Source organism: Empidonax traillii, unplaced genomic scaffold (assembly GCF_003031625.1).
Source record: "Empidonax traillii isolate 1590-97213 ecotype Southwest subspecies unplaced genomic scaffold, ASM303162v1 scaffold870:size258474, whole genome shotgun sequence".
In the NCBI taxonomy this organism is placed as follows: Eukaryota; Metazoa; Chordata; class Aves; order Passeriformes; family Tyrannidae; genus Empidonax; species Empidonax traillii.
The window spans coordinates 226395-238887 of record NW_020956063.1 but is presented as its reverse complement, the minus strand read 5'-3'; the positions used below and the strand labels follow the sequence as shown (position 1 = coordinate 238887).

The 12493-nt window shown below is 43.1% G+C and overlaps 1 protein-coding gene across 1 annotated transcript in view; it reads left to right on the top strand.

The window, feature by feature from the left end:
- Nucleotides 1-2663: 2663 nt before the first annotated feature.
- The window catches only part of LOC114067151 (ubiquitin-conjugating enzyme E2 R2), a 110370-nt gene continuing 100540 nt past the window's right edge, over nt 2664-12493 (top strand). Inside the window, exon 1 of the mRNA XM_027902417.1 lies at nt 2664-2857. Coding sequence (XP_027758218.1) covers nt 2681-2857 — 177 coding nt within the window. The 5' untranslated portion in view covers nt 2664-2680. The remainder of the gene's footprint in view (nt 2858-12493) is intronic.

Here is a 12493-nt window from a genome sequence, read left to right as displayed (position 1 = left end):
TGCTAGGGTTGGGGCATTTGGAAATGATGTTGTGGTAAACTTGGGCATTTGGGAGGTGGGGGTGGAGGTGTGAATGGGGCTGATAAGGTTTTGGGAGCAGGGAGCAGTCATGAAGCACGGGCAGCTGGGACCAAGATACTGGGATTGGAAAGAATAGGGATAAATACAAAGATTCATTACTGACCCCTGTCATGGGGCTGGATTGGACACGGTGGGCAGATGTGAAGAGCTTTTTCTCTCTTGGAGAGAGCACTGCTGAGAGCATCATGTCTGCAACACTTTCAGATGTAACCAAGATGAGATGGTTGGACAAACCTAATGGTGATGGAAGTACTTGCTACCCAGGAAGCCTGGCACCAAAGTGAAAACATAGCTCCCAGCCCACGTATCCTGACAATCAACCTGATCCTGTATTGACAAAACATTATGTCCATCAACCCAAGACAATTTAAGAAGGATGTTAAGGTATGTGAATGCTTCCAGGAGAGGGCAACAAAGCTGGTGAAAGGACTGGAAGGCATATCCTATAAGGAGCAACTGAGGGCTCTGGGTTTGTCTATTTTGAAGAGAAGGAGGCTGAGGGGGCTACTACATTGTTCTCTGCAGCTTCCTGAGGAGGGAAAGTGGAGAGGGACCTGCTGATCTCTTCTCCCTGGATCTGTGGGAATGGTTCAAAACTGCATCAGATGAGGTTTAGACTTGACATTCAAAAGCATTTATTTGTGGAGAAGGTGGACAGACACTGGAACAGGCTTCCTAGAGAGGTGGTCAATACTCCATGTCTATCAGTGTTTAAGAGGCATTTGGGTAACTGTGGCAGGATGACCTACCCCTATAAGGCCTAGAATCTGTTCACTTGTCTGTTCATTTGTCATAATAAATAATTCATTTTATATAAATATCTCTGTTTTGCCATTATTGAAACCTGTGGGACAAAGTGATTTAATCACACTTCTATAATTCCTTAAATTTAAACTGTTCACACAGTTTGAGGCTAAGATAGGATTTAGTTGCACCTAAACTCTCCTCTGAGAAGGAGTTTAGAAAGCAAGGGAGTCCTTCCTGCACCTTGTGACTTCAACAGCAGGGCTTCTTTACTAACTTTGTCAAAGCCTTCAACTCTCTCCTGTGACGGTAACGCCCTTAATAAAATGCTTTAACTTTGGGTCAGCCCTGAAGTAGTCAGGCAGTTGGATTAGATGATCATTGTAGGTCCTTTCCAACTGAACTATTCTAGTATATTCTGTTCTATTCTAAGACATAAATAAAAAAAACATGGGTCTGAGCTCCTACCAAAAAACACACCCAGCACAGTATGACCTTGCTGCTGAGGAGCTCCTCCAACAAAACAGTGTTTCAGTCACACAAGAGTTTGGGATCCAGCCCTCCAGCCCCTAGGCTGAGGATGTGAGAGCAGAATTAAGCAACTTTCTGTAAATCTCAGCTCACTCCGGGGTAGTAATCTCTAAAGGTAAACACTCCTCAATCCCTCTCTATATAGCAGCATCTCAGGGTCTTCTACCATTTCATCCCTGGACTCCATTTAATCTAATGCTACAGATCTATATTAAGGTGTTACGTGATTTTCACTTTTATTCATCTCCAATTTTATTTGATCACAAGTCCACAAGAAATAGCCATCAACTTTTCTCTGTCAGGGTTGTTACATCCTTATTACTTCTCCTGTCTTGGCTGAGATAAGATATCCAGCTTGCAACTCTGTCTCCATGCCAGATATTTCTTATGCAGCTGGGCAGTCCTTTGTGCTGCCAAGCCAGGTGCATACATTAACATTTCCAATAGTGAATTCCAGATTCACCACATATGGGGTTGTGCTATGCTATTTTTCCTCCTCCTGCATAATCACTTTGGGTTTTTCATTTATTTATTTTTACAATGAATAATATAGTTAACAATATTATTAAAGGCTGGATAAGGTATAGGAGATCACAAGCATGATCTGAGGTGCTTGCTCATATTCACAGGTCGATGTACCTTGCCACCTCTGCAAACATTTTTCTCCCTTAACTGTATCTAAAAATGGAAGGAAGGATTGAAACTGCATTTTCTGACTGTAGCACCTCACACATCTGTGGAGGCACGTGAAAACAACACCCATGGGAAAGAGGTAACTGTCAGTTCCTCTCCTGCTGCTTGGGGGTTGCTGCAGGGCTTTTAGATGACGCTGGGTCATGCAAGGTCGCTTCTCAAAAACCATCCTTTGTACAAAAACCGCTCTTTTTTGACCGTGAGTTTCTGTCAACGCAGCAGCACCGACTGGCCGTGGGCCACCGTACCCATCCGTGACACCCACAGAGCACCGCCCCCTCTATCCCACTCATAACTCAGCACGCAACTTCTCTTCCGCTCCAGGCGAGATGCAGGCCTGGTCCGTAAGGGCTGATGTAACATCAGGAACCACTCACACCACAAACGCTGTGGTGGAGAGCGCTGCCCCTTTAAGCGCGCCGGTAGGGGCGGGACGCGGGGTAGGGTGTGGCTTGCTGTGTAGTGCGGCGCGTCGCGCTGAGGTCAGCTGCGAGTGGGCGCCGTCACAAAAGGAAGTGGCGGCGGCGGCGACGGCTGTCAGCGCGGGGAGGGGCGGGGGGCCTGTGGGGGCAGCGCGACGGCGGCGGGGCAGCGGCAGCAGCAGCGTGGGCGGCGGGGGCCGCGCCGCGCCATGGCCCAGCAGCAGATGAGCAGCTCGCAGAAGGCGCTGATGCTGGAGCTGAAGTCGCTGCAGGAGGAGCCGGTGGAGGGCTTCCGCATCACCCTGGTCGACGAGTCCGACCTCTACAACTGGGAGGTGGCGATCTTCGGACCCCCCAACACCCTCTACGAGGGCGGGTACTTCAAGGTACGACCTTTCCCCGCCCCGCTGGTGGACCGGGCCTCCCGCCGCCGGGGCCTACACCATTCCCCTCGCCGCCTGCCAGGTCTCTTTGTCGGGCTCGGAGGGGCTGTGGCGGGGCAGCGGGCCCGCGGCCGCTGTCAGCCCCTTCGCCCCTTGCGGGAGGGGGCCGGGGTTAGGGAGGGCAGGGCGGCTCGGCGCCCGTAGGTGGTGCTCTCTGAGCTGCCCTTCCCCGCCCGCTGCCGGTGGCGGGGGGACGGTCTGCAGGGCAGGCTGGCTGGGGCCTGGAGGGCCTCTTCTCCTCCCAGGATGCCCTCTGGGGAGAGGAGGCCGTGTTACAGCTGTCTCTATTCTTTTTCTATTTTAACCCCAAAGAAAGGCAGGTACCTCATGGTACGGTGCAAATTCTTCCCTTTCACCCCCAAGTTACCCTCTTGGCTCTAGTCTGTGTATATTTATTTCAAGGGAGCTTCCCCCAATAGCTTTCTTTGTCGTGTAGGATGACTAAGTCAAGATAAAGGCTGTGGTTTTTTTCAAAAATTCATGGATTTCAGGACTGTTTTTCATTATTTTTTCTGTTTTCTTCCTCTCCATACTTCTAGAGGGCAGCCTTCAAATGGCTACAGCAACACATAATTGATGAAGGTAGATAAATGCTTTTAATTTATCTCTGTCTTCCTGTTAACAAAAAAAAAAAAATCTTGTGGTTCTCTTGTAAATATAGTAAGCAAGAAATCTGGCACTGCTGCCCCAGAAAGGGAGAAGACTTAAATTCTCAAAACAATTGGAGGAGGAATGGCATGTTTTTTCTTAAAGGAAGCAATTGAAAAAACATAGTGCCTGCAGAGGATATGTTGGATCAGGCATGCTCATTTGCACTTGATGTCTGCTTGGTCTCTAGCAAAATAATATCCTCTTCAGCTTGCTTCTCCCAGGAGTTACTGTTTTAGTAGTGGCTTCTGTGTCTCTCATTTCATGCCCTTTGATTTCTGTCAAACCAAATTTAATTTTTGGATGATTTCTTTGCTTGGCTGACATGCATCTTGGCCTCTGGGTCAAGGTTTAAGAGCTTTTTAAACACAAAAACAAAATAACCTGTAGCATGGGGAATAATAGATTTGAGTCGCATTCAGTTTGGCTTCATCATTTAGAAGGAAGGGAAGGCTTTGGCACAAGGCTTGCTTTTTATAATGAGTTAGTTGGCATGCTCATGTAGGTGTGATAGGTGTATTCTTAGACTCGCCTTCATTATTACTTATTCAGGAAGTTGCTCTAGTCTTGGGTTGGTAATTGGGTCATTTTTACATCCAAATGGTTTGGCAACCTCTTCCTGCCCTTACATTACTTATCTATTTTTTTCAAAGAAATCACAATGGATCAAAATATCTTTGGTTGGGGAGCTCTCTGGACTGTATGTTTATAATTGTTCCTGCAAAGAAGCTGAAGCAGCCTGTTAAATGATCCAGGGATGTGCATTAACAAGTGTTGCCAGTTGCCTTACCTCAGTATTATGAATGTGATATCTTTTTTGGTATTATATGTCCTTGAACTGTTGTACCTTTCTTCTAAATCCTTCTGACCAATCCTGTGATGCTTATTTTGACTGGGAGATGAAGGTTTCCTGATGCCTTTGTCCCTCCACAGCAGAGGAATTCCCTTCAAGCAGCATTGCTGAAGTATCTCATATGTTGTTTCTGTCTCATCTTTCCTCCATGAGGAGCTGTGCATGGTGGATTTTGTTTTGGTATTGTTTGATCTTTGGTTATGCATCTTAACTTCTGAGCCTATGAAAAAGTGATTTTTAGACCACTGTTCTGTCACTAGGGAGAAGGAGTCCTTTGGTCCTGAGAAGTGATGTTGTTGACTTTGTCTATATTGGGCCTTCAGGCAAATTTTTAGATGTGTTATACTTGGCTTACTGAATTATTTAGAGATAAGGCTAATATCTAACTTTCTTTGTGGGTTGACTTCTATGATATATTCATAGTATATGCAAGGTGAGCACTAGTTCAGATCAGCATCTTATAAGTTTTTAAGATTTCTTGACTTGATGAAAATCTAGCTTCATCTTGTTTTGTCTTTTTAGTTTCCTAAGGCAGGTAAGCAGGATTAGAAATATGCACTCAGTAACTTCTTTTCAATTTTGTGGCAATGAGAGTTTGGGAATTTTCTTCCCTTTGAGAATAGGAACTGGAGGGGAAGTACAAAACCTTCTAATTAAGTTAAAATATAAATATTTTGAGAAAGGCCTGTGTTTAATGGGACCCTAAAGTATTAGTGATAGTTGATTTGAAATACAAATGCTTGATTTGTGCTCATGGAACACTTGGAGCTGGTACATCAGCTTTTGGCACCTTCTTTATTCTTGGATAAATATGACCTTTCTCTCTGGGTTGTTGAACTAGCTGAATAAACTGAAATACGGGAAGTGTTCTCTTTGTACCTTCTTGATAGGAGCTACTGCTGTTAAAGGCTGGTTCAACATTTCAACAGATTCTGGTTTCAGTTGCTAATCCTGTAACCAGTATTTGATAAATTGAAGCAGAAAACTTGTCCCCCTGAATGTTTGTTTAAATGGTAGATTATTGTAGCCAGCACTAAGATATTGATAAAGTTGGGGACTTGTTAAAAATTCAAGCACAGCATCTAAGCATATTTTATAAACTAATATAGCATGCTCGGGTCTACTGCAGTACATCATAGTTTAGGAACTCCTAGCTAGATGGAAAGGGCAGCAACCACTTTGTGGAGAGCAGCTTGTATCAGTGAGGGATAGGACCATTTCTGAACCACAAGCCCCCCTTCATGCAATCAGCTAAGTGTACATCTGCAGTGAAGGTTGTCACAAATCCAGGTGTTTCTGCATGGCTCTCCTTATCCCTGTCAATCTTTGCCTGATCTAGTGACTTTACGTAGCTATTCATTATGACTGGGAATAATGTTTTGGGCAACCCTTTGCTCAGGTTCCAGATCACCACCCTCAAGGAAGGAGTTATTTCATGCACTGGTTATCTCCCATTCTTGTGCTGGGAGCCAATATTTCAGAAAAGGTGCAAGTGAGAAATTATATAAATAAAAACTTCATTAGATGTGTAGTGCTGCCCAGAAGAACAGTTTGATCAAGTATACTGTGTCAAGAAGCATGTTTAATGTAGAGCAAGAGTCAATATTGAAAGCTCCTTGGATTTAGGCTGGGTAGATGAAAATGAATCATAGAATCAACCAGGTTGGAAAAGACCTCTGAGATCATCAAGTCCAACCCTTAATGAATACACCTAACATGAAAGGAAACAAGAAAAATGAACTGCACTGTTAGAGTTTGATAGTTCTTAATTTATTTCATAAGATATTTTTGCAACATGAAGGAGCAAGTCTTGACACAAGTGGGGAGGAGGAACCCAAGCATTATGCTTAGTTTTTTCAAGTAATTTGGGGGCTAAATACTTGTTAAGGGATTGTTTTCGCTTCTTTTTGTAACTTAACTGTGTGCTGGTTAGAGTTCTGTGTTGCTGGATCTGAACTTCTTCCAAGGGATTTGTTTTGATTTCAAAGCAACTTGCAGTATGTGAAAATAATTTTTTTTTTCAGAGCAATGAATTGATATGGAACTTACAGATAACTTATGGCAAGTATGAGCACCATGTTTAAAAGTTTTGTATTGTAGGATGCTTCCTAGAAAGCTTAAAATTAAGCAAATAGAAGTTGTAACTGGAAGAACATGTAACTCCACAAAAATATTTCTTGGTGCCAAGGAAAAAAATGTGCATTACTCTCAGCATAAAAGCTGCCTTCTGCAGGCCTCTGCGTTGCAAGGTGCTACAAAACTTCTCTCTCAGCATACTTAAGCTTTTATTTTTGTTGTCTTTAGGTATCATTGATGCTAATATGCAACCCACCTATCTGTAAGATAGATTCATCTGTTGTTGCCTATCTCCAAAATAAAAGAGATGTGAAGCTGTCTGTAGGCAAGAAACATCTGATGTTGCTTCACAGATCATAAGCACACTTTATGATCTCTAACTTTCAGGCCTGGGGAATACCTGATTGACCCTCACTCTGCTGCTGCATATAGGTTTTTAGATGGTTGTGTCTGTGGGACCCACAGAATCCCCTTGACTGTTTTGGACAGCTGCCTAGTTTCAAAAGGCAACAGGCAAGGTAAGGATAAGAGCCAGCTTCCAACCCTTTCTCTAGGACTCCTGATACAAGTAGGGATATTGTGTATGCTAAGAAGCACAGATAGTGGTTTGCAGTTCTAATACTTCCTGAGACTATAAGACTAGGTGCAATTAGGTCCTGTTGTATGGCAAGAGGAGACCCTGGCTCTGTCATTAGGATAAAAATAGAAAGCTTTCCTTTTGGAAAGATTGAGCACTGTCAGTTTGCATAATTCTTCTATTGTTGGGCTGTATTTCCATGAGTCTGCACAGTGATCCTTGGATATGGTAAAATAAAAAATTACTTGAATAGCAATGTGAAGAATTGTGCATCTTGAAAATTCTTGTGAGTCTGTTCAAGAGATAGTAACTAAAAGCATGTAGATAGCTTTAGATCTGGTTCATATTATGGAAATTAATGGAAGCTTTTGACTATTGAGTGTTAAAGGGTGTTCTTAATATTTTGTTTGCCTGGTAAATCCTTAAGATCTCTACTATTGCAGTGATATTATGCCAGTGACTGAGTGTGGGACCATATCTAACTTCTCAAAAGCTCAAACGTGTTTTTACAGCACTGTTTCTGAAGTCATGTTTACACTGCTTGCTATTTTACATAGTGATATATTCACACTAAATGTTTTGTTTTTAATAACACTTTAGTTCTAATCCATGATGCTCATTTTACATCTAGAGGGTAGAAAATGCCAGAAAAAAATGGTTGCAGAACTTTAACTCTGTTCTTTGACATGCAGTTTGACAGTGTAGTTTACGGCTATCATCGAGTATTCATAGTAATGAGTAGTATAGGCTAAATGGTGGAGATTTTATCTTGAAGTGTAACTGAGTTAGTTGGAAATGTAACAGTTACAGATGAACTGCAGTGTGACTGGACTAAAGGTTATACGACTCATAATATAGCATGTCCTCTTATAATTTGGGCTGCATGTCATCAGATGTGTGCATATACATGCACGTGCACAAAATTACCTTCCTGTTTTCCGGAGTGCTACTTCATTTTTTAAAAATGTAAAGTTTTATCTAGCATTTTGAGTTAGAAGAATTGCATTTACTAAGCTTTTGCGGTAGTGACTTAATGATAATGTCTCATCTCACCAGATGAAGTCAAGTAATAACCTTGGCACTGTGTACCCTCCCCTGAAGCACTAGTAGCCAAGATGAGCCAAGTTGATTGTCTATCTCCACATTTTCTGAAATATTTAAAATGCGTAAATATCTGCCCTAAGTGGCCTACAAATAGGAGAAAAATGATAAAGCTACTGACTTGGGATGCATATATGATATTTTGGAATCTTGCTTGACTTGAAGAAATGTCACTTTAAGACTTTCTGGATATTTGGGTTTTTTTAATTGAGACTATCACATAGAGAACAAGGGAAATGTCAAGGGGCTGTCTTAAGTGGGTGACACTTTCAGATATTGTAGTATTTGTTAATCCTAGAGAAGGCTGCCTGGCAAGCAGGCTGTGTCTTACTCCTTAGGGTTTTAGTACTAAAAGCATGACATGATGTGTTTCCATCGGTCTGTTTTGTTCTCTTAAAATGATATAAGTAATGGAGAAATTTGGGTAAAGAGCTTTTGCTTGGGAAAAGAAACTTAAGTTGATAGCAGTAGGGACACATTAGCAATAGCTACATGACTCTTCCCCAAGTTATGTATCCTAGTTAAAGTATTTAAAGCATATGTTTTAATGTTCATTGTAGCAAAATACTTGGAGGAGTTAAGATGCAAAACCCTTTGCCAGAGTATTAGAACAAGTGTAAAGACCAATGTTTAGCCAGTTGTGCCACTTGGGTCAATTCTTGTGCAATAGACACTTGTCCATTGTGCAAAATTTCTTGGGTTTAAATTAATCTTAGGCATCTCTACAACTAGAAACCTTTTACTGTCAGACCTAGGAAAAGGCTGAAATAATACTGTCTTTTGCAGCACCCTCTTTGGCCTTGTCAAAACAAAAGCCACGCCATGGAGTAGCTTTGACTTACAATGCATTCTGTGAATACGCATTTGGTCTTGCATAAAGTCTGCTTGTATAACCCTCTAATTCATGGATATAAACTACACTGGTGTGCAAATGTTTGCTGATCTTGGCTAGAATAATTATCTATGAAAGCATTCACCTTTATTAAAAGAATGGGCATCCTCTAATGTATTGAAGAAAACTGAATTTCATCTCTGTGCTCCCAATTACTTCTCTTGCAGAATACTAACTGTGCCCACACTTGTGCCACCATAGCTGAATGCCTTTCAGTGATGCATTAAGCTTGAGAGGTTAAAGCTTCTTTTGTACCTTTTGAGTGTCTTGTAGCTATTATCTAAATCCCCTCTATTTTGTCATTAATGTGGTAACCAAAATGTCCATAGCCCAATGTTTGATGAAGGCCTTGTCAGTTCTTAATGATATTGCTACTTCAGTGAGATCTCTGCCTAATCTTTTTGGAGGTTTTTTTGGGTGACTGTAAGTTACTCAAAATGCTAATCAGAAAAGGCATTGAAGCTCAACTCTTCTTCAAAACAGTGTTCAAATTGAATAGATAATTGTAATGTTTCTTCTCCTATATAATTCTAGGTGTTAAATGGCTGTTTCTTGAGGCAACCAGTCATGTTAATTCTCTATAGAGGACCTGCTGTCATGTCTTTTTTTGAAAGACCAGTTGTTGTGGTTTAGGAGTGATAATCCCCAATTTAGTGTTCCCACTGAAACACCCCAGACCATGTGCTGCTTGCTACCTTCCCCTGCGATGGGATGGAGAGGAGAAGTGGAGGCACAAAAAAGGTAAAGATCATGGGTTGAGATACAAACAATGTACTAGAAACAACAATGAAATAAGAAAATGAAATATAACAAAACCAATAATAATAGCAGAGTGTATAAGACAGGTGATGGATTGAGATGTGATGGCTCACCATGCGGAACCCAGCACCACCAGACCACATACCCCTGCAAAACCAGAAAAACGCCACCCGCCTCTATCCCCCTGCACGTGGCATGAGGTGATATTGAATAACTTCAGGGTCCTGGCTGTGACCTTCCTGGCAGCTGCAAAAATTAATCTTGTCCTGGCTGGAACCAGTACGTTTCTCTGTCCCTCTGCATTACCCACCAAGTGCACCTAGGTCCTTGAGCAAAAACAGTCCCACGGATGGGTTTGCCTTTACTTGAGGCAGGACTAATCCCAACTGTGTTCCCTAACACATTCCTCATATGCACCACAGGGACTTTATCCCCTTCTATGGTATGTGAAGGTTTTGATTGGGCAGGGCCAGCTCACTTGGTGGAGCCTCTAGTGTTAAATAACCTGGTGGCCTTCACTAAACATAGATCCCAATGTTTGAAGGTCCCCCACCCATTGCATTCAATGTGTTTTTTAACAGTCCACTGTACCGTTCCATTTTCCCAGAGGCTGTTGCATGATAGGTGTCGTGGTTTTGCCCATCAGCCCATCCTTGGGGCTGAGGATGGTTTTGTCCAGGTAATTTCCGGACAAAAAGGCCAATCAAAAGTCCAATAACGCCTTTGCTAATTACATCTTCAAGAAAACGGAAGAGAAGGTTGTTGGCGCAGTTAGAATTAGCAGCAGCCATGTAGGGGAAAAGAGTAGCGGGCCTGAGTAGGGCCAGACTCCCTCCTCCCCCGGCTTGGGCCGGGGTGGGGGGAGCAGGTGCAGTACTGAAATTTTCCCTTCTCTTGTAAGAGAGTGAAGAAAAAAAAGTTTCGAACTGCTTGGACAGAAACCGCTGTGGAAGAATTCCAGCCGAAAGATAACGGAGCTTCCAAGGTCGAAGCTGGCGGCTGAAGCTGCAGCAAAAAAAGTAAAGTGCGAAAGGGGGGAGGGCTAGTTTCCCCCCTGCCATTTCGCTTTCTCTCCTTAGCAGGGAAAAGACTGAAAAGTAATCCCTGTTACTTGTAAAAGTTTGTTGAAGTAAGGAGACCTCCTATGCAACTAATAGAGGAGTCTGTGGATATACCAAAGAGAACCGGGACTTCATGAGAAGGACTGAAGTGAGGCAGAGTCCTGGTGGAGATTTGTGACCCTGAGGGAAACCTGTGCTGGAGCAGTGATGACTCAGGTAAAATACTGGGATCCATGTGTGTGTGGATCTATACTACTGTTGAAGATTTTGTAACTCTGAGAAATCTCATGCTGGAGCAAGACGGCCCATGTGAGATGTTGGGATCTGTGTGTGTGTGGATCTGTGCTAGACCCATGCCGAGAAGTCTATCAAAGACTGTTCTCCCATGGGGAGGGACCTCCATAGGGAAACAGGGGTGAACTCTTAAGCCATTATCCCCTGTAACCCTGTGGAAAAAGATCCATAGTAAACAAGTGTCCCCTTGCAAGCCTATGGAAGGAAGACCTTTTAAGACTGGGTAATCCCCAGCCTTCGGTCTTAGCCCAGGAGGTGGGTAAGCCCAGCCCTGGAAGCCAACACAGAGCGAGAGGGAAAGAGAAGAAGTTCCAACTGCAATGAAAGTACTGCTGCTGCTGAGAATCTGTTACTAGAAGGAGAGAACTGGAACTCCAAAAATACAAAATGAAACTACTTCTTCTCCTTGAACTGGTATAAAAGGGAAGAAGTATTTCTGTAAATATATAACACTTCAACTTGAGTAGAAATTGCTGTAAATATAGTTCTTTAGTTTTTAACTTATTAGTAATTTTTGTTTTACTAGTAATAAATATATATACTATTTTACCCCAAATCCTGTCTCTCTTTTGTCTGTAAAAACTTACTCTCAACTAATAGTAATTATGTGGAGAGTGGAAGGCAAAATTGACCCAGAGCAAAACCACAACAATAGGGAATATGATACACCCACTCAATGCTGTGCTCTCTGGACCAGGTGTCTATGAGACTGTTCTTGAAATGGGTCCCATTGTCAGACTCAATTCTGTCTGGGGTGCCGTGTTGCCACAGGACTTGTTACCCAGGTCCCGAAGGGTCTTCCTTCCATAGGCTTGCAAGGGGACACTTGCTTACTATGGATCTTCTTCCACAGGGTTACAGGGGATAATGGTTTAAGAGTCCACCCCTGTTTCCCTATGGAGGTCCCTCCCCATGGGAGAACAGTCCTTGATAGACTTCTCGGCATGGGTCTAGCACGGATCCACACACACACGGATCCCAACATCTCACATGGACCGTCTCGCTCCAGCATGAGATTTCTCAGGGTCACAAAATCTTCAACAGCAGTATGGATCCACACACACACGGATCCCAGTATCCCACCTGAGTCGTCACTGCTCCAGCACAGGTTTCCCTCAGGGTCACAAATCTCCACCAGGACTCTGCCTCACTTCAGTCCTTCTCATGAAGTCTCGGTTCTCTTTGGTATATCCACAGACTCCTCTATCAGCCGCATGGGGGGTCTCCTTACTCCAACAAACTTTTACAAGTAGCAGGGATTACTTTTCAGTCTTTTCCCTGCTGAGGAGAGAAAGCGAAAAGGGGGGGGGGGGTACAA